The sequence below is a fragment of the Polypterus senegalus genome, chromosome 3, assembly GCF_016835505.1.
Source record: "Polypterus senegalus isolate Bchr_013 chromosome 3, ASM1683550v1, whole genome shotgun sequence".
NCBI classification, from domain to species: Eukaryota; Metazoa; Chordata; class Cladistia; order Polypteriformes; family Polypteridae; genus Polypterus; species Polypterus senegalus.
Genome location: NC_053156.1, coordinates 99258426 through 99282327, shown reverse-complemented (window position 1 = coordinate 99282327; position 23902 = coordinate 99258426). Strand labels below are relative to the sequence as shown.

The 23902-nt window shown below is 35.0% G+C and overlaps 1 protein-coding gene across 1 annotated transcript; it reads left to right on the top strand.

The window, feature by feature from the left end:
- Window positions 1–3700: 3700 nt before the first annotated feature.
- hsdl1 (hydroxysteroid dehydrogenase like 1) lies at window positions 3701–22614 on the top strand. Its single transcript, XM_039747666.1, has 4 exons — window positions 3701–4098; window positions 8738–9183; window positions 12525–12752; window positions 20360–22614. The coding sequence occupies exons 1-4, from the start codon at window positions 3879–3881 to the stop codon at window positions 20450–20452; spliced, it is 987 nt and encodes a 328-aa protein (XP_039603600.1). The 5' UTR covers window positions 3701–3878; the 3' UTR covers window positions 20453–22614.
- The last annotated feature ends 1288 nt before the right edge of the window (window positions 22615–23902 follow it).

Below are 23902 nucleotides of genomic sequence, written 5' to 3'. Positions count from 1 at the left end.
GGTGCTCCCAATCCTCCTTTCACATCCACAAGAGGCATGTAAATAAACTTAACTGGTGATCTCAAATTGGCCCATTGAGAGTGTAGGGATGCAGGTGAACTGGCCATGCAATCGATTGGCACTCTTCTCATGGCTGGTTTCTACTTTAGCACCTGTGTCACAAAAACAGGCTCTGGCCCTGTGACTTTAAAATGGATGGTGTGTGGATACTATACTTTTTTATTTTTTTTTATTTTATTGCACTCCATACAAAGCAATCAAGTTTTTACAAAAAGAAAAATAGAGTCAAGAACAGATCGATCCCCACCCTTGAGAGAGAGAGCATAAACGGCATAAAAATTTTACAGCTTTTAAACATACCTAAATTAATAAATTCTCTATGCTTCATGAACTTATTTTTAAAATATTACTGATTAGATCCTGCCATGTTTTGAAAAAAGTCTGTATGGATCCACTAACTGAGTATTTGATTTTTTCCAATTTCAAATAGTATAACACATCAGTTTCCCACTGACTTAAAAGAGGAGAGTTTGGGTTCTTCCAGTTTATCAGAATAAGTCTGCGTGCCAAGAGTGTAGTGACTGCAATCACAATTTGTTTGTCTTTCTCCACTTTAAGCCCCTCTGGAAGAACCCCAAACACAGCTGTTAATGGGTTAGGAGGGATTGTGAGTCCAAGGCTGTCTGAAAGGTAATTAAAGCTTTTTGTCCAGAATAATGTTAATTTGGCGCAGGCCCAGAACATGTGACCCAGTGAGGCTAGGATTTGGTTGCAACGTTCTCAGGTTGGATCATGCCCTGGGGATACTATACTTTAAGCCAAATTAAATAAAAGTGATTATCGTATTCAGAACTCCCAAATTAAAGATACACTGATGATATTGCATCTTTCTATATAATACGCTACCATGGCTGTTCGTTTGTCTGTCCAGGATTTTAAATCACCTGTAGCTCGCAAACTGTTTGAACTATTTTTTTTATTATTATTTTTATTAATTTTATTGCATTCCATACAAATCAATCAAGTTTTACATGAAGAAAATTTGAGTTAAGAACAAATCGATCCCCACCCCTAAGAGAGAGAGCAAGCCAAACAGCATGAAATTTAAGACCTGTAGACATACCTAAATTAATAGATTCTCTGTGCTTTATGAGATTATTTTAAAATATTACTGATTAGAGCCTGCCATGTTTTGAAAAAAAAAGTCTGTACGGATCCTCTAACTGAGTATTTGATTTTTTCCAATTTCAAATAGTATAACACATCAGTTTCCCACTGACTTAAAAGAGGAGAGTTCGGGTTCTTCCAGTTTATCAGGATAAGTCTGCTTGCCAAAAGTGTAGAACCGTTTGAACTCTTGATCTGAAATTTGGTACACATATACTACGTGACGTCTACTATCCACTTTGCTTTCGGGGTGATGATTTTTATTACTCTTTTTATTTTTATTTTATTTTATTGTAGAATCAACTTTTGGCAGCACGCAGGAGGGTGGCCGTGCGGCGCATGCGTATGGGCGCCGTTCTCATTCCCTACCACCTTCGCTAATCATTCTTGAGGCAGATTGAAGACTTAAGTGCCAGTTTAAGTGAAAAATTGAGAACATACTAAGTAATTCCAACACAAAAACTAACTTAATCAGATTTAACGTGAAAAGATACCGACGAAAGAAGAGAAGCAGCAAGCCGCTAGGGTGGCGAAAAGAAGAGCTGCTCAGGAAGCAGCAAGCACATCAACCTCTGAGCAAACGAATGCTAAACAGAGACAGAGAAAGAGTATGAAAACTAGGAATGCTCAAGTTAAGTGTATTCACTGCACGCTATCATGCAGTACGCCGTTACTGGTCATCTAATAATAAATGTGCATAAATATGCAGAGAGTGGGCCGTTCTCTATTCTTTTGTCTCTGGTGATTGAGAGAACCAAGAAGAAATATAAGACATCCCAAGCCGATCTTTACGAGTGGCACAACCATCAATCCTGTGTGAAGTGAAGTTTGAAGTAAAGTTAAAATGTCTAACCTGAGCAATCTTGGAAATCCATATCCAGTATAATTACTGCTGCTATAAAATATTCTGAGACTGTATGACATACAGTATAACATAATCTTCTCATGAGAATGCCTGAAGCTGTGCCTCTTGAGTACATTTTTCATAGTAAGACACTAAGCAGCAGAACATGTTGTGCACATTCTGTAGGAATGGCAGATGTGGTGCATGCCTGCACCTGCACTTGATTCCATTAACAGTTATTAATGGATCTACAGTGTTACTCACAGAGAGAAACACACATCATAAGAGGAAACTCAGGTAGACAAAGGAAGAACATGTACACCTCTCACAGAGAAGTGCTCAGCTGGGAATAAAAGTAGGGAACAATCACTGTGAGGTAACCTTATTTGTTTTCCTTATTTGTTTTCTTGTTTCTTACTTATTTTCTAACTGAAGTAGTTGGTATCACTTTTATTATATTAGCTGTAATAAATGTTTATATGGATCAGATGGTGCAAATGGTCACAGACTAAGCATCCTTGAATCAAGCTAGAGGCAGTCATGAACAATGTCTTACACACTCAACATGAGTCCTTAATTAGTCTGAAGGGTATCATCCGCAGAAGACATGGTGTCCAGGTATTTTTACCAAGTGCCATTAGAAGCTGCAATATAACATCTGGTCATATTATGTGTTTTTTTCCCTGTCATTTTAATATATTATTTTGATAAGATCCTGGACATATTTATTTTCTTTATCTACTGGTCACACGAAAAGACAGTTTCCCCTTGGAGATTAACAGAGTGTATCAAATTAAAAATCAAAATCAAAATTAATTTTACTTTTTATCTTCAGTGTATTAAAAAAAACGAGTTGTGGTGGTGAGTACTTTGGTTTGTGGTCACTTTATATATACTGTATATAGATTGATAGATAGGTTCAGTATATCTTTTGTATATACCTTGCATCTGTTAATATGTTTATTTTTATATTAAAATCCACTATTGTATTGACTTGTATGTAGGAATGGCAACTGCTGTATATAACACACCATGACATATTGTTTCCAGTATTTTGACAGTTTTAATAACATATTACTGCAAAATACTAATGTGTACACTTCCAAATCGTTTCTCAATCTTTCCAGGACGGATTGGATTTCAGATAATGATGCATAATTACAATATTTCCTTTAGCCAAAATGTGAATGAATCTGTTGCTCAAAAATATTTACAGTTTAAACTGTCTCACTCATTATTGAAGCTCCCCAAGACTTCCTAGCCTAGACTTTATAAAGAGGATCTGTCCAAAGGTGTTGCCTCAAGGAATTGACATCTGGCCGATCGGGGGGTATAATTTTTTAAAACTACTAACTAGTGGTTTTACTTTGAAGTACTTTCCAAAATACCAGATATATAAAGAAACGACGTGATTTCCTTGCTAGGGTGTGTTACAAAGATAATTGATTTCCCGTAAACGTTGGACCGGCCTCCTGGCGATCCTAAAACTTAATCATGCAGGATGCTCGAATATATTGTTGAATTGCTCCCATCATGCTTCTGACGTGATTTTTAAATATGTTGGGAGATTGATAATCTAAGAAACGCTATTTTTTTCTTCAGCGTTATAGATGCGGGCAGATAACGTGTTGTCGATGCAAAGGCGGTGCCTAAATGGTGTACACACGTGACTTTGTCATGTGACAGCTACTGTGTTGTCCCGGCATCCTCTTCCGGATTATTTCAGTATTCTTTAGTGTGTGTCAGTTATGGCTCGTAAACAGTGTTTTTAACTCGATCCCCTTTGAATGCACACGTCAGGGCTGTCCTTTATTGTTTCTGACGCTTGTCTCCAGTTAACAGCACACTGATCCGTGCACGCTAAGTCATGGCTGCAGTTGATAGCTTCTACCTGTTGTATCGAGAAATTGTCCGCTCGTGTAACTGCTATGTGGAAACGCTGGCGCTGGTGGGTGCGTTTTACACTGCCAGCAAGGCAGTCGGCGTCGCGAGGGACTGTTACAACCTCGTCAGGTTACACTTCATCCCCAGACTTATCAGTCGACCTAACCTTGTCAGCCAATACGGAAGATGGGCAGTTGTCTCGGGTAAGCGAACGACGTGACATCTGTAAATGTGACGTAGCAAACAACTGTGGTAGATGAGACGTGAAAGTCAGTCTCACTACGAAATAGACACTTAAATATTACTATACTGTACTTACGTGGCCATTGATTTTAATATAATATAAAAGTGTACAGTGTGGCAGTTGCGGTGCAGAAGGACGTGTTTCCTAACCGTGTCATTCATTTTAGCAAACGTTCACACATTCATGACCAGCCTCATTTGGTGGATAATAAGCAAACTGCGACTTGAACCCAATCTTATGCAGTTTTGAAACAGCAGCAGAAGCAGCAATTGTGCCATTATGTTTACAAAATTCAATACTTCACTATAAAATATACATTCGTATAGTAATGAGCTTTCATACATGCAGGGTAGAAAGAACGTCAGATCGGTTCTGTTAGACAGTAGCGATTCTCTGCAACGTTTCATTTGTAGCAGCGAGGCTGCAGATATAAATTTTAAAGCCTCACTAAAGCAACACATGTAAAACTTTTATTCCCAGTGCTATATCAGTGTGAGTTGTAGTGGGTGCAGGGGCTCAGATAAACTTCCAGGTTTTTACAGTGCACAGTTGGAATTCAGTAAGACTAGTAGCAGTGTGTTCGTATTATAAAAAAGATTCTATATCATTTATCGTCTCTTGGCACATTTCATGTATCTGTAGAACAGTGTTTTAGATATTTACATTTCTGCAGAAAACAGACATCCCTCAGGGATAATAAAGCTTACCAAAGCTAACTTAACCTAATGACTGTTGCACTTCATTTTGTGACAAATTACTAAAATAATCTAATGTCCATTAAGTCAGTCATTTACTTAGATCCTGCCAATGTCAGTACTCCTCACCAGGTATTCTATACATCATCTACAACTACAAATATGTGCCTTCCACTTGTTAGTTGCATAGGTGTGCTGTTTCATTTTTTCTCACTTTGCCTTTTAATCATTCTTTAAACTTCTACTTCTTTATACAGACCTTTCATTGTACCCTGTGCTGTTCCTCAGCTTTAATTTGTTCCCTCTTTAACTGAAGTTTCTCTTCTTTTCAACTGGCCCCACTTTTCATAATTCCGGCACGCTAGTGACTTAAACCTGAGCTGTCTCATTTCTTTAGTCACAGCCATTGAGAGGCACACTCTCTGCCACATTAGTGGTCTTGCGCATGGCTTTCCTCTTCCCATGCACTACTATGCACAGAAAAATAAGGGCTTTGATTAAGGAGTAAGCTGCAAAGCTCCTGCAGCCACCCACTACAGACAGACATCTGGCTGTCCATCCTGCTTGCTAACATTGCCAGGCCGAAGTCCCACATCTTCAGCGAGCTTACTCCCAGAGTAGTAATATTGTCAACATGTAAAGTGTTGCATGTTATGTAAGAGTTCCAATGTCTGCTTCTCTCTTGCTGTCTTTCTTACTGCTTAACGGTTTTAGAGTAGTTATTTAGACATTTGTCTTATTACTGTGGGTAGAGAAGTCACAATTTGAGAGTTTCTGATATAAAAGGATTGGTTCCATCTCAGTTTTTTTTTTAATTGTACCTTGTGGAGTTGCTGGATGGTTGTCTTCCCAGTTGAGAGTGTGTTAAATATCCTAATAAGTTATAAAAGTATTGAAGCTTTACTTCACCGTTATGGTCTTCCATGCCTTAATTACCTTGACTACAATAATACGTAGAGCATAAACAAAAGTTATTTTACATTGCAGCATAGTCTTATCATGTAGGGACTTTATTTAACAATTTATTAAGTACCTGGAATAAAAAGCTATTACTTTGCTTACCTTCTGTGCAATTTAACTACAGCCTAAAGGGGACATAGTCAGTGACTGCAGTATTCTTAATTGAACAGAGATACCCAGTTTGTGAGAAGCGTGTTTTGGGAAAGTAATGCCATTGTAAGCAGAAGAAGAGATATTCTGTACATTGGGCCAGTGTGCCCAGATCCGCTACTGAGGGAGAAGCAGGACCCTGCAGAGGACTTTCAGGAAGAGGTTGGAAGACCTCTGTCCTTTAATGGACAATGCATGGTCTCTAGCCAGGAAGTTGCAGTCATGCTGACCTTTTAAGTGTAAGATGGAGGAAAGCTGGAAGGAAGCTATGACTTTCCTTTTTAGGTTTATTGGTTGAGTTATAATATGTTGCTCCCGTTTTAACAGGAGTCCTGGCCCTTTTAAGGCTATATAGGGTTCGGGACTACCGGTGTCCCAGGGTGCACCAGCTTTTTATGTAAGTGAAGTTTTTACTTAGATAGATAGATAGATAGATAGATACTTTATTAATCCCAAGGGGACTTGCTTGTGCTAATCAACATGCACCCTTTCAAAATGATTTTCAACCATTAAAGACTTTGTTTGGAGTTTGTGTTTACATCTGCCATTGTCTTAATTAAAACACAAACTAGCTGGAGGTAAGCGGTTGCAGATTGCAGAACTTGACTCTACATGAGCAAAACCTTTGAATGAACGGCTGTCATTGTCAGCAAAAACTCTTTAACCTTGATTATTGTAATCACACCATAGATAGTTTTCTCAGCAGTTTTCAAAACAATGCCATTTTTCAATTGCTGTTAGAAACCTTGGTGTAACCTTGAATGACTCTGTCCTTCAGTTAGCAGATGTCTTTCCTAAAACGGCCCTGCATATGGTCTCTCTGTCCTTAATCTTTAATGTTACTTAGTTTCTTGTGGACTACCAGAATATTTTGCTGTTTATCATCTAGGAAGCAATTTTTTTTCCAAAACTCATTCAGGATGCTACTTGCCAAGTTCTATACTCTACGCTTTACTATATTCATGTTACTCTTTTACTTAATTTTTCCAATGCTTCGTGATTTGCTTATAGTTCAGAATTGTTGTCTTGTTTTGAATCACAGCTAACCCATACAGCTCTACTCCCCCACTTCCTTTTGTGTCTGTGTGCAGATTCTTTCAAGGAGTCCCCACATCAGCCTGCCATCTATACCAGACACTTTTATGCCTGTAAATATTGTTTCTCAATGCTGATTTCCATATTGTGGAAAGCGGTTCCCAAAAAAATGAGGCATGCTCCCCATCAACTCACACTCATCTCAGTTTTTCTGACTATATTACACCTTTTGCTAAAATGTTTTTTGACTAGTTACAGTATATAATTATTGTACCAACTGCATTACAATATTTATATTAATATATATCATATGTCCCACTTTGTACTGTTCTTGTCATTTACCTTTATACTTTGCAACATATTGCATCTATGTTGAGAGTCTGTTATAAATGAGCATACAGTTTAACTCAGTGACTTAAGAATAATATTTTCTTTACATTTTTGCACAATTGGAGCCATAGAGTTTTTGAAAATATAAACAGTTTGTTGTCATTAAAGTACAATTTGCAGTATTACAGGGTGCCAATTAGAAAAGATACAGACATTTGTATTTTCAGCATTGCAGTAGTTATAGCAATTTTTATATAAACACTCCCTAGTAATTGGGTGAAAGTTATGCATTAATGAAGTGTACAGTAATTCGAAGTTGCCAAAAAATACAACTAAACTTGCCACAATTTTATTTTAATAAATATTTGGCAAATAAGTGCAAGTATGCACATGCACTTTTTCAGTAACATATATTATGAAAGTTTTGTAGTATTTACAGCTCCAAACTGTAGGAATCATAAAGTAACTTAAGTTAGTGCTAATTTTGATAACATTGCCTTTGCATGGGGCTGTCTTTCAGAAGGCATTTGTTTATTTAGTTTTTTTAATACAAAGCCTTGCTTTTATTTGAAAAAAATACTATTATTATTATTAGTAATTGGTAGTATTGTGTATAGAGTGCTGTCAAATCCTTACTTGCATGTCCAACCAACATGCAGCAGCACTTTGCCATTTACCAGGGCCGTGATAAGCAATATATTAAAATAGACAACTACATTTTATTTAACAGAAGCCACAAGTTATCTTACCTGATATACTGCAGGAGCAAGATAGGTTTTGAGAGGCAAGATAGATAGATCACTGTGGCCAATTTTTCATCATCACATACCCTGCCTATATTACAGACTTTATAACAAATGCATCCTTTAACATCATTCAGGCTGAATTATTTGGATATTATTTCAGTTGCATGTTTATCATTTATTGTTTTGGTACATCGAAAAAAGGTTTCTGAATAACTATAAATACCAAGGAGAAATGTTGAGCTGTAGACCAGTAAACATCAGATATTACAGAGAAACAAATGAATATTCCTAAAAGGTGTTTTAGGAAGAGAAAGAATTCTAACTGTCGGTTTCACTTAGGGCTGCAGAAATCCAGGAAGGTGTTAAAAGTACATTTTCAGCAACAAGTTGGAGGCATAATTTGTAGAAGTAATTCACAACATTAATTACGGTGTTATTGTGACTGCGGCCTGCACAATCTTTGGCAGTGTTCCCGTAAAGGATTATTGGAAATCCTTGTGGTTCTTAATTAATTTTCTTACAGAAATACTGCATTTATTTTACTAACATTGACTAACCAGCACAGATTTAATCTTAGTCCATTCAATAGTGCTTAACAGACTTGCAAAACCTGAATGTTTCAATTTTTATTTGTAAATACTGTAGCTGGGAATTAAGATTCACTTATTTTATTTTTGGACAGGAGGAACAGAGGCTATTGGAAAAGCTTATGCAGCAGAACTGGCAAAGCGAGGCCTAAACATCATCCTTATTGGTCAGGACAGGAGCAAGTTGGAGGACACTGCCAAGACCATTGCAGAGACCTATGGGGTGGAGACTACCATCATTGAAGCTGACTTCAGCCAGGGGAAAGAAGTCTGCAAACCTATCAAGCAGGCTGTTACTAGCAAGGAAATTGGCATTTTAGTTAATGATATTGGAGTTTCTTATGAAAGACCTCACTATTTTACAGAGCTGTCTGAAGTAAGACTTTGGGATATTATTAACCGAAATATAACAGCAGCAAGCTTGATGGTGCATCTTGTGCTACCAGGAATGGTGGAAAGAAAGAAGGGTGCCATTGTAAACATCTCTTCTGGTTGCTGTTGTAAACCAACACCTAGGATGGCTGCATACTCTGCCTCCAAGGTGAGATAATCTTTAAAGAATGAATTTTAGTTTATTTTGAAAACTTGTCATAATTGCAGGATATTCAACAGTATGTGTTTTGTTATGGAGCCTTTTCCACATATAATTTAGATATTGTGCTCACCCATAAGATGGTAATGTTTGACAGTCAGTCATGCACATAAATAATTTTTGTATAAGTAGTGTGTTTTTTCTTCTTCTTGATAAATCGGGACCAGTGTTATCTATTATTCCAATAATTGTGCATCCAAATGAGCAGAAAAAGTAGCTTTAATTTGTTAGTTTTGGCATTACATGTTTTTATGTCACTAGTACTTTTTAAATCCAAATTGGCCCAGTAACAGGGCCAACAGAAACAGTATTTGAGGGTATAATGTACTGGCACATTGTTCATGATCCCTACGTATTGTAACTAATTACCCTATTTTACATCAACTTGTAATGCATATATTGACATAAATTGAATGTTCAATTTGTAAAAGAAGATGTCTTTTTAAGTCTCCCATCTACAGTGTCTTTCCAACAATATGCATATGCTGATAAATTCCTTAAATATAAAGATGAACTTTGAGCTGTCACATTTGCTTAGGTTTCTACTAATATTAGTTCTGATCAAGGAAATTCCAAAATTATTTTTTCATTAGTTAAAAATTCTTCCAGTCTCACTATAATTTTCTTTTTACTGCCTCTTCAGAGGTTTGTTATTCTTTGTTCATCAACAACTTGGCACTAAACAGCAATCATTCACTTCTATCCTGGATGAATACAGCCTGACATGTCACAACTCTTTTTTTCAAATCTCTCTGCAGTTAATGATATTTTGATATAATTAATGATCTGTAAATTTACATTTGAACTGGTCCTATTCACACTGCCTTAGTCAAACCTTGTGTACCTTCCCGTGTTCATCTTATGACTGCAGTTATTAATTCTTCTCTTTCCACTGGTATAATCTCTGATTATCTTCAAATTGCTGCCGTGACTCCGGTTTTCACAAATGTTGGAGGTAATCTAATTGCAGTGATTTCAGCAATTACTCTCCTATTTCTAATCTTCCATGTCTTGCCGAAATTTTGAATGTGTTATTAATTGCTTCCTAACCTCAGTACCATTTGAACAATAATAGATATTTTCAGTCTGTTTTCTGTTCTAAACATAGTGCTGAATCACCCTTGGTTGTAGTTGCAAATGATCTACTTCAAGCTGCTGATTCCAGATTACTAAGTATTTTTATATTTTTTGATCATAGTTTAGCATTTGACACTATTTCTCATAGTCTACATCGGAATGCATGGGTGTTTCTGGCATTGCTAATTCATGGTTTCAGTCCTACATAGCTAACAGATTTATTATTTATCTATTTATTCAACAGAATAAAAGCAATTCTCACCATTCACTTGTTGCCCAAAGTGCACCACAGGGTTGAGTATGGACCCCTTGCTTTATATTATCTACTTCCTTCCTCTTGGTGCAACTATGAATCACCATGTTATTCAGTTCATTGTTGTTATATCTAGCCTCCTATTTCTAACAAATCATTTCAGATTTGTTCTCCATCCTCTTTGGTTAGTTGCCTCCGTAATGTTAACATCTGGATGGCACATCATCTCCACAAGCTTAATAGGGGCAAATCTGGAATTATCCTTATAGTCTCTAAATACACCCTTTAAAATTTAGAAAAACTAAGCTTTGCATTGATGACATGCCTGTTCTCAAGTTCAAAGCCTAGATGTTGTTTTTGAGTGCACTCTTTCTTTTTAGTGTCTTGTTAATGCTATATCCTGCGCTACCTTTTATCATCTTCATAACATTTCAAGACCACGTCACTCAATGTTATACCATGTGGCTGAGGCACAAATGAATACACTTGTCAACTCAGTGCTCAACTATTTTAACACTATTATCTTGTATCCCTCTCTAAATCTATAAATGAGCTGCAGTTAGTTCAGAATTGTGCTGAACATTTTTTGAACCAAACTAAGGCTCATACTCTGTATGAATTTCACTACCATCCAGTTAAGTGCCATATAGACTGCTAAGATCTTTGTCTTTGCTTACAATTCACTCCATTCACTGCTTATTCTTCTGGACTTCCTGTTGTCCATCAGTCCACCTGTCTTGTATAGAAGTTAGGGCTTTAGTTATACTTCTACCGCAGTTCTGAAATTCTCTACCTCACAATATTTGGCCTCTTGATTCTATTTCTTTATTTAAAAAATGCTTTAAAATTCGCCTTTTCAAGATTTCCTTCTGGATGCCATAGTTTATATTGTTCTAATTTATGTAGTTAATTGATTTATTGTATTTACTTATGTTTAATTGTACTGTTTTGTTTTGTAAGGTGTCCTTAAGTATCTTGAAAGACACAATTAGATAAATGTATTATTATTAGTAGTAGTAGTAGTAGTATTGTTGTTATTTTCGTGGTGAATACTTAACCTACATACATCTATGTGTAGACGCAACAACCACAAGTCATAAAGCTGGTTTATATGCAGTGCTTATGAATCTTCTAGATTAATGGTGGTTTTTTGCCTACTCTGAGTATCACACTGTCAAAGAGGAACCAGGTGGGTGTACCAGTATAACCAAGATTCTAGTTGGATGCCATGTACCTGAACTTTGTTCTGATAGTTAAAAGCATATTACCAATATTATTCTGTGTTCCAATAATGGAAAAAATGGAATACTGTAGTTGTAAGACACAGACATAGTATTCAGGCATTGCCACTTGTTCTTTTTGTAGCATTACTGCCACGAGGAATGTTGGAGGCACATAGAGGATTCTGATTAGGAGGAACAGCTTACATAGTCTAAACAGTGGTGGACTTGTTATTGAAATTTTATGCTAGTTGTAGAATACACATAATTATAGAAAAACACATAATTAACTACAACCATATTTGAACAGTAGGCTGTTCATAATTTGACCTGGTACCAAGGCATGAATGAGGACCCAGGACACACCAGAGCGATTACAGAATTACTCAGAAAGAGCTGGAGACAGTTACTTGAGATAGATAAGTCTGGTTCTTCCTGCTCTACTTAATGCAACTGGAAACCTACCAGGTAAAATTCAAAATACTCTTCATATTTTCATTTCATCTCTCCTGTAACTTATTCTGGTTTCTTCCCACATCCCTAAGACATGCAAGTAAGTTGAATGGTCAATAATATATCTACCTTTTATAAGTAAATTTGAGCAAGTTTGTGTGTAAATGTTTCCAGTGATGTTTGAAATCCTGTCCCAGACAGAAAAACTCTTGCATGTATTGAAATGTGGATTCAAAAGTCAATGGATATACCTTTCATTGCCATTGTATTTTCTTTTTTCTCTCTAGGCTTATTTGGATCATTTCAGTCGTGCACTGCATTATGAATATGCATCTAAAGGAATATTTGTACAGAGTCTAGTTCCATTTTCTATTGGTACTGAATCATCTGATTGTGTTGGCTTGATGAATGTTAGCAGTTGGCTTGCACCATCTCCACGGGTTTATGCACAGCATGCAGTGTCTACTCTTGGTATATCGCACCGAACCACAGGATATTGGCCCCATTCCATTCAGGTAAGGTAAACCCACATGTTTTTGCATAGTTTGCCTTTACATAAAATGCCACAAAGAATCAATACAAGGTTAAGAACAACAAGTCAGTTCTTTAATCATTTTCGATGGACAAAAAGATCAGAGTTCACAAGACTCAAAGATCTTTGGGAGACAAAGCTGTTGTAATTAATTTTGTACAGTAGAGAAAAAACTATCATACCCTTGGATAAGGGATTAGCAGAAGCTATGCTTGTTTAATGGCCAATGTCATACTGAAGCAAGATCAGTAAGGCAGTTGAGTGTTTTTCAGCTTCAAATAGATATAGCCGCCTGTCTTATTATCGTGCACTAAAAAGGGGTTGCTAGGTTTGTTATTTTTGTTGGCCAGCTCTGCCACACACACTGAAGTACTGATTATGAGTGATGCCTACAGAATACTCCTTTAGTGCTTCTGACTGGGTCTCACTAGCACATCAAACAGGTATTTCAAGACAAAGGAAACTACTGTACTTTTTCTTTTATTGTCATTTACCAATGATTTAGTATTTCTTTCTGTGCCGCTTACAATGGAGTACTTCCTCCTTCCAATGGGAAACAAGTACTTTTTTTTTTAAACCTCCTCTTAGCCCGATCAGCTGCTATTGCTGCCGTGCCATGTGATCTGCATCTCACACGGCGCTTCGAACATTTAAAAGCCTGTACAGCAGCTGTCATACTCTTTGTCTTTTATTTCCGGCCCTGGGCATGGTTAAAATTCTCGGCACAAGTTCTCGTCTCACGGGACGTGAGTTCTTGATATTTTTTAGTTTATAATTTAAAAACAGAATAAGAAAAAGAAAATCTAACATCATCACATTAAAGTTTGATACATTTTGAAATGATACCAAACACATATATGTAGGTTTTAAAATAAGCCGCTTTAAAGCGTGACAAAAAATGTGACATAAAAACGTCATTGTTGCACTTTCAGGCTTAGGATTTTATATTTCTATTTATAGAGTAGATTTGAAAACATCAGTGTATGAAAAAAACAAATAAAATAACTCTCAACATGAAAGCAACAAGACAATGCTGTTAACCATAAAATATTTAAGTCAAAAAAAGCCTTAAAAGTAACAAAATATATTTTTAATTAATAATGGACTTAAATTAAAATAACTTGATGTCAATAATGCAGGTTGAAACAAAACCAAATAATTTGTCCTCTTTTAGACTTAAGTCTTAAAATTGATCCATTTTAATGTTTATTTCTCACATTTTTTATCCATCTTAAATTGAGATAGATGCTATTCATAGACATGAATATAGTGGCAAGGCATATTTGGCCTAAAGCAGCTTAATAATGTTTGTAAAGTATAAATCATTCAATCTGAAATCATATTGCAGTTGATGGGCAACTTATATCTCTTGAAGATAAGATTGAGTTAAAATCTAATATTCTGTACTTTTGCAGCCTCAAGACATTAAATGATTATATGTTAAACTTTTCAGTAACAGTTTATGGACTTCTGACTTTAATACAGCTTTGTGCCTTGTTCTGAAGGGTGCAAGTCTGCACAGCGAGCATTTTTTTCATTCCCATTGCTTTTTATTGCCATCATTGAAACATTATTTATAAAAATGGTGAACAGCATGGTTGACAATATACATGTAATTCATTTTAAATTCTTCTTCATTTGCAATTTTTCACTTTTTCAAATTCAACCTACTAGATATCGTAATAGTAGGCTACCCAATACAGTAAGTGGACATTAATAATCAATCAAAAATCGTGTACAAAAGGCTCTGTGCAACACACAAATGAGTTCTGTCTGAACAGGTCTTCTACTAAAGATAATAGTCTCTGTAATTGTTTCAGATATAGAAGGCGAAGGGAAGTGGGAGTAAACCTTTACACTAAAGAATACTAATAAGGTAGCAATCAGTATAACTCTTCTAAGGTGCTCCTTTTCCGGCAAGATGAGGGCGGTGGTCATCAGGCTGTCTGCACCATTTTATGAGAGAACCTGGGACAAGCCCAAAACCATTTTATTTAAGATGTGCATAGCCTTTGTAATGTTAAAAATCTGATTTTGCTGAGCAGCATGATCTGCACATTTGGCAGTCTAAACTGCAGAAGAAATTGTGTTTCTTTTTAAACAAGCCAGCTTTCCAGCATCAGCTCTGCTCTGGGCAGAGAGCTAGGTGTGTTGCTATGCCACAAACTGTTTTTCAGTTTGGATCAACTGTTTTAACTGCCTTCATTGTATATTAAATATGATTTAGTTAACAATTTACTGATTGGAGAAAACATTTATTTAATTAATTAATTTCCTAACTTCACTTCACTTAAGTTGTGCAGACAGAGTGTAGGAGTTCAGTGTCAAGTATTTATTTGCAAATAAAATCAATAATAGCAGCAAAAATAAAGGAATAACAACAAAGTCTGGATATAGCACCCTAATAAAATACACCCTTGTTTCAAAGTCAGAAAGCTTCACACTTTCAGAAAGGATGTGAAAGCTGATGAATAGTGTTCATAGAGCATGTATCTTTGCAAGGAAGTAAAAGAGAGAGGACATTTTCAGGCCAGCATGCCAGTGGTTCTCAAACTTAGTTCCGGGCAATCCAGTGTGACTGCAGAATTTTGTTTCACAATTACTGAGTCATTTTTTTCCTCTTTTCTTATTTTGCATACAGAAAAGCACAGCAATGGGATTTTTACATTTCTAAAACCAATATTTATGTTTTTGCTGTAGATTTAAATGCTAAATACTGTTTTTTTGTTTTCCTAATCAAAATCATCAAACCTTTTTCTATGTAGTTTACTGACTTACTTTAATCCTAATAATGACAATTAATAATGAGCATAGCAGACCTACAGTAAAATGACCCAATGTATTGAAAGCTGTAACTATTTTGATGTTAGACATTCTAAACTTGGTTTTCTATTTTCTCTATTGACTTCAAAACATACAATTTTGGGAATAATAAGTTGCTTAATTTGGCAAGGAGTCCAATTAAAACAAGAAGTTGGTTGGAACTTGCAGCCACATGGGGTCCCCAGGAATGAGACTACAATCCATTCTTAATGCCATGTCCCCAACAAACTGAGAGATGTTCTCAAAGCTACAATGTCACGCACAGATAATTGGCTGGACACTCTAATGATGGATAGATCAGCCTGAAAAATGTATTAATGAAAGTATGTTCAAAGAACTTCACCTTGTCAAGAGCATTTGTCAGCATTTTATCTAGTTCCCTAGAGATATACAGTATATACATCCCACCTGGCCTTTGAGTTATCACTAATTCTAACCTAGGAATATAATGTGAGTTATAAATTAGGACAAAAATATGCAAATACATGGACAAAATACATGTAATGTTTCAAATGATAAAGTAGAGTCCAATGGCAATTCATTCAAGCATGAAACCTATGTGAGTAAAAAATCACAATTGCAGCAAAAGCAGTTCACTATAGTTTTATGCAAAATGTTGGCAGTGAAAAAATGTTGATTTGTCTCTCCAGGACAGCCCACAAGGCCAAATTACGTTTACGGCACAGTTAGGTATGTGAGTAATCCCATAACTTAGTGTGCCTTAATACTGGGCTGAAAATGCATGGCAGACAAAAGTTGTGTCAAGTTAAACAGAAAATATTCATATATTCATAATGAGATGCCACATTGCATAATCAATAATTATATTTACACTATGCTTGAATTTAGATAATAGATTCCATACACTTGCTATAAATATAGTCCTAATTGTATGCCATGTACCTTCCCATGGTGTGAGTAGAAAAATATTTTTAATGGCAGATTTGATCACTTTTGTCCTAGTTTTTTCACTGTGTAATATTTTCTCATTTACTACTAATGAAATGAAAGTGGATTTTAATGTTTCTGCCTGTGTGGTGACACAAGTGATTTTTACCTCTACACTGCTAATTTGTGTGAAATGATGTGAGTCACTTTTCCCTTGATTCTCATTTCTTATCTTTTCTGCTATTATATTTAGTGACAGTTATAAGTGTTTAAAATTAATCTAATTTTTATTGTATAGCAATGGAACTGGAGTTGCATAACTCTGCCCTGAGTGATAAGCTAGAAGGAAAAAATAAATAGTAGCTCCATGCATCAGGACTCCAACATTTATAACAGGATTTTTAGATTTGTTCAAAAGGATATTATGTTACAAATTACAAATGCACTCTAATAAGTGCATTACTCCGTGTACTGTTTCAGGTTTGTCTCTCACCTTTGTGCATACAGTAACTTACTGCAGGAACAGCCTGCTGTTTGATTGGATAGCCTATATTATTATCAATGGCCTTCTGTTCTGAGAAAGCAGGCTCTTTCTTGTGAGGCTCTTTAATCTCTAAGCTCCTGCTAACATGGGGAGGAGCTATTGAAGACTGATGTGCATTTACTATGATAGATAGATCCATCCATCCATCCATCCCTCCACAAGGGGAAATTCAAATACTATACTATGGAACTAAAGGATAGATTCATTATGTTCCTAAATTGACATACCAAAGAAGAACAAAGAACAGAACAAAGAAGTTCTGTTTTGACTCTCACACAGTTTGAGCTATGGGGGAATTTTGCACAGAAAAGAATGTTATTTATGCAACATGTTTTACACAGTTTACATCCTTTCTGGGTCTGGTCACTGTCTAAAGCACAAAATGTCATAGCCACTCTCTCATTTATATTAACTTGAGCAATGTAATTATTTACATGTTTCACAAACAAAATGAATAAATGTAGTTATCAGTGAGTGGTTTATCATCATCATCATCATCATTGTGCTTAGGTTTACTTTAAAAGTTCTAATTATTGTACTTAGGTTTACTTTACAAGTTCTAATTTTATTTATCTTATATGTTATACTTGTATACATTTTTTATATATTTTATTGTACTACGAAGATGAGACAGAAACAGTATTCCGATTCTTCTTTATGTTCTGTACGTATAATGGATTGACAATAAAAGACTATTTGATTTCAAGTCAAGTCAAGTTGGGGAGCATGCGCTGGTACCGTGTTTTGCCGCACCCACTAGACGACGAAACAACTATTTGATTTGATTGATCATTATTCAACAAATAATATATCGAAAGAGATGTACAGGAAATCAATACATGCAACACATGTACAGTAAGTGATAAACAGAACAGAAAAGTATAAAGTTAATAAACAACAGACAACACAATGTAAACATTGAGAACACTGATCTAATTACTAATGAAAGTCCCAATGGCTTGATGGAAACTAGCAGCCTATAAAGCCTCAACTGTTTTCTGGCTGACAGTGTGATTAGTATAGTTTGTTACATTATTTTAAGAGCCGCTGCATTCAACTGCATTCTTTAAATGTCAGAGTGCAAACTGAGAGTACTTAATCTTTTGCCCATGTAATCTCATGTTATGACTAGCCAAAGGTTACTCTTACCTAGGTTGAAGAATCAGTTTGAATATAACATAATATTTTCAGATCTGTTTGATCCTGATAATGGTCTCAGGAGGCTGGAACATATCCCAGCATAGCCATGCAACTGTCCATTGCAAATTTCACTCATGCAAGACCTATTTTAGAGCTGCCAGTTAACATACTGAATTGTGTCTTTTGTGGATGTGAGAGAAAAACAGGAGTACGCAGAAGGAAACCCACTTAGGCACAGAGAGAACATGCAAACTCCACTTATACAGGTACAGTGACCAGGATTCAAAACCATGATGCTGGATCTTTATGAGCAGTGTTTCATCATTATCAGGCATTTTGTTGTGAATAACAACAAGACCACACCACATTTGACTTGTCTGCCCATAAGATATTGTTCCAAACATTTTGTGGTCTGTTTGGAGGTACCTTTCCAAGCATAAGCCATGGAACTGTGTTCTTTTTCGGAGTGAAAGAGCACTAGGCTACCCTTTTATTTAAGGTTCTATTCACGCTCTCTTTCTTCTAAAAGTAGACCCATAAACTGTAACATTTGCTATATTGTCAGGGCCCTGTAGATCTGTGGATATTGCTTTACTTTTTGTTAGAATTGTGAATTTCCCCTTGGGATTAATAAAGTATCTATCTATCTATCTATCTGTCTATCTATCTATCTATCTGTCTATCTATCTATCTATCTGATCAGATCAGATCGATAGATCAGATAGATTAGATAGACAGATCAATCTATCTAATCTATCTATCGCACTGTATGGTATGATCTTTGAATACATTTATCTGGTATGCCCACTCATGGAAACATTTACAACTGTTTATATGTTCTCCATTCGTAAATAACACTCACTGTAGAAAAACTGAATTTACATTATTTAGAAGCAGCCTTGTAAACTCTTCCAAACTAATTAGCAGCAACAATTATATCTCTGAGATCATTGCAGGTGACTATGTCCACAGGCCTGATGGTATTAACACATTGTTACTGGTATAAACACATAATGAAACATGTGAAACATTCTGAGCTGTCATTGTATACACATGTCTTAAACAACTATTATCATACACTGATAATTTCAGTATTATCTATATCTATAATTTATTTATTATATTTCATATTTATTTACTATATTTATGTATCTAGATTGCATACCATACATTGCATCAATGCTCACATTGCTTACTACACGTCAATATTGGTGCTACTTCTTTGTGTTTTCTTTGCACAATGTCTTGTCTTGTTTGTGTTTTAATTTTAATTTTAAATATAAATTTTAATTTCATTTAAATTTTTTATTTGCACTTCATGTTGTTACACTGTGAACCCTGAGCTTTGCAATTTCCTCTATCTGTATACTTGTATATGGTTGATATGACAATAAAGTTCGCTTTGACTTTGATTTTGAAATGTCACTGCTGTAAGTGTATGGGGTCATTATTGTCATTTGTACAGAGTACAGTAAAATTCTTAACTTGCATGGGCCAATTGACATACAACATGCTGCTATGCTCAGATGTCATAAGTAGATAGATACACAGATAATTTCTCCTTGGGGACAAATAAAGAATTAAGACTTTATAGAGGCTCAAGAAAATATATAAATACAATAGCAGACATCGACACACGCACACACACACACACACACACAAAATACAACTACCTTAAAATGTCTGTCTTCCTTACTTTAAAGTAGGCCCAATATTGCCATGTGTACAGATTATAGTGAAATTCATACTTTCATTTGCTACAGTACTCAACAACCTTAAGTAATGATTATAATTACCTTATCTTGAAATTATTTGAGAATACAATTCATTACATTTCTTTTTTTTTCCCAATTGGAGCACAGACAGGTGAAGTGACTTGTTTATTGTCACCCAGTGTCAAAGCAGTATTTGAACCCACAAGCTCAGAGTTTGAAGTCCAAAGCTGTAATCATTATGCCATACTGCCTGCTTAAAGGATGAGTTTTCAAATGTATGCATGTTAGCGTGGGCTATTATTATTATTACATCTATTATTATTTACTTATTTTGCTAACGTTGTACTTGTTCTGCTTTAATTAGTTAATTCTTTCTACCTCGACAGAGTTCAGGTTTGGCTAATCTTATTTGCTGATCCTGTTTATTAATAGTGCACTGTACTAATGGTTATATTTTATTTTATTTTTTTTTTTTTACAGTTTTGCTTTGCCCAGTACATGCCTGAATGGATGTGGGGGTATGGCTCCAATATCTTGTACAAACAATGTGCAATAAAAGAACAAGCTGCATAAATTTGCAGTATATTCTTGATATTAACTAACCACAACTGTGAATTCCATAAGAAACAACTGGTATTCTTAATAACTTGAAATTGATGTATTTCAGGTGTTCTTTTGTTATTGTGTGAAAGAAGTTTATATTCAGAAAAAAATGTAACTTAACAGTGGAATTCCTTTTTGTTTTTGTGGCTTAGTTTGGATACAGCCTTAAATTGTTTCGAAACTGCACATTCATAGCACATTTGCACTTGAACTATTTACCTGTTTTTATAGGCCACGAAACAAATGTTAGTTATATTAGAATTGAAATTTGTGGCTTAGTATTGGTTTTTACATGATGAGTGAGAGGATTATAATATATTTTAAATGTGTTTTGTGACAAGCTCCACTTTAATAGTCCTTTTCCCAGGTTAGCCAATCACACCCTGAATTTACATTCTCATATCTCTCATTAAAGGGTCTGAGGGCACAGCCTTTTCTAAACTCAGGCCATAGGGACAGTATAAAAGGTGAACATGTATCATTTCATTTAAAGCCTCATTATGTCAACTGTAAATACATGGTAATGTAAGTAAAATGTAATGTCAAAAAAGTAATATTATCTCCATCTTGTTTTAAATTATAGTTGTTTCCTACTTGGTTTTTGATGGAATATACAGATGTAATTTTGCTTTCATGCACTGTTTCACAAATTTTTTTGATCTAACCAAATACTTATGAGGATGTAGTGGGGGGGCAGTGGTTAACTTCACCATGGAAATTATAAGAAAGAATACATTGTACGTGTAATATAGGTCTGGTCATGCCCACTTTAGACATATTGGCTCACAGCTCCCCTAATATTGTTCTGTAAGTAAAGTCAGGTGTTCTCAAACATGGTTCTGAGGGATCCTTGTGCCTGTTGTTTTTGTTTAAAAAAATGCACTAATCAGACAGAAGCTGTCTTTAATAAAAATATGATATTTTTTGACTAATAGGTTTTGTTTTAAGTGATAACAGTAATCACTTATGTTTATACTTTTTAAATTCATAGGATTTGTCAGTTTTTCTTGTTAAGAAATATATGTGCTTGTTAGATTTTTTACTATTATTTTTTTCCTAAGATTTTTTTTTTAGTTTTTTTTTTTTTAATAATAAACATAAACAGGCCCAATGTGACAGAGTAGACCTTGTCCTCTGTTACATAAACATATTGTATTCATCACAAGTTACATATGCATTTCATCTGTGTGCATGAGATGAATCTAATGAGAAATATAATTGAAGAAGTGTTAGCAGAGCAGAAGTCTAGCAGCTAATTCAAAAGCTGACAATTATAAACACAAAGACTGAAATACTCTTTTTGTACATTAAATGGTTTACCAGCAACTTACATCTATGTTAAGTGAACTATAAAGACTGTAATTAGCCAAGTTGCATTGTATGAAAACTAGCAGATATGTGAATTCCCTTATTGATAATATAAAACAATTCCCTCCTGTGAATGCTAAAGAAATAAGACTGTTTACAAGGCAAAACCGTTTATTGAATGTTTTTCATAAGCAGATACTGCTTACAAGGATAATTTATTGCTTATTGTTTAAAGTCTTTTTGGTGTTGATTACTAAAACACTATTAAGTATTTTATATGTAATCTGTTTTTCTTTCGTGGCCTAATTAAATAGATCTTTATTACAGATACGTTTTTGAGAGTCATAGAGTGAAAATTTCAAAGAAAAATCATCACTGTGGAGGCTGTTACATATAAGCATTTTTGTAACGTCACCCTCACAAATACCTAACAGAAAGCTGATGATTAGAAAATAAAGTCTATGCTAGCTTTTGTCTTTGGTACTGTAATAAAGGTGTATTATGCAAAATAGAATAAATAATTTCATACTGAGCAGAATTGTCTGGAAAAAAAATTCAGAGCTGTAGTAGTAGATGTTAAAGTAGTTGATGTTCCTGAAAAGACAGAATGAGCAACAAATATAAAACTTATGTGTAAAAAGTATGTATATGTACAAACATTTAAAATTGAATAATATGAATGACTTGGTATTTTTTGAAGTGGTATAATTTTTTTTTTTCATTTATTCTAGTTTTTTATGCATACTGTTGTAGTACTGGTATATTTTTCTTGTTTGAGTAAGTTGATAATTACAAAGTATGTATTGTGATACCTTTGTTCCTCAATAAACTGATACATTTATGATTAACATTGTCTTTTGTTGTTTTTTTCTTAAAAGTTAAAAAGTTTTCTTAAGTTTATACAAAAGAGGTGGTTAACCACATGTTACAATTAGGTAAAAAGTTTTTGTGAAATATGAAAGAGAAAACTGGAAAAGCCTTACCAGCAAATGTATTCCAAATGTTAATAGACACTTATGACACTGATTAATCAAAGCAAGTAAAAAAGAGACTTGCAAAGAAATTGGGACATGTTGGCTACTTAAGTTTCTGTGTACTAGCAGCTTTGCATCAGAGATTTAAAAAAAAAAAAGCTTTAAATTGGCTTGCAGTGAATTGTTTGGCCTTTGCCTTTGTTTCCTAAATTATCCTTCTAATTTCAGGATAAAGATGCCTCACTAACACAATCACTGGGAAGTGCATCTGACTGAAATCCTGTAAGAGCTTTTCCTAAAATAAAATAATCAAAATGACTGTTTGTAGGAGAGGTGCACAAATAACAAAAAACTCAAGTTTCCTATGTTAGCTTAGTAATCAAGATGGGGAAACTGAATCATACACATTAGACAATGACCATAAAAAGGTAATCTCAATAACCTGAGCTACTAAAGAAAAAAGTAAGGTAAGTGAAGCTAATCATATGAAGAGTCCAGTAAAAAAAAAATACAGACCACTATGTGATAATCCTCTGTATAGCAGGGTGGCCCACCCAAAACTGAATAGGATTGAAAAAATGGTATATGAAAAAATCTCCCTTTACGCGTCAAGTCATCCAAGTCGTATGCTCAAAATATGCAAAACTCATGCATTTGTTTTTTGTTAAAATATCGGTAAAGAAATACCACAGTAAAATGAAATTACAGGTGCCGGTCATAAAATTAGAATATCATGACAAAGTTGATTTATTTCAGTAATTCCATTCAAAAAGTGAAACTTGTATATTAGATTCATTCATTACACACAGACTGATGTATTTCAAATGTTTATTTCTTTTAATTTTGATGATTATAACTGACAACTAATGAAAGTCCCAAATTCAGTATCTCGGAAAATTAGAATATCAATTAAGACCAATGCAAAAAAAATTTTTTAGAAATGTTGGCCAGCTGAAAGGTATGAATATGAAAAGTATGAACATGAACGGCACTCAATATTTAGTTGGGGCTCCTTTGGCCTGGATCACTGCAGCAATGCGGCGTGGCATGGAGTCGATCAGTCTGTGGCACTGCTCAGGTGCTATGAGAGCCCATGTTGCTCTGATAGTGGCCTTCAGCTCTTCTGAATTGTTGGGTC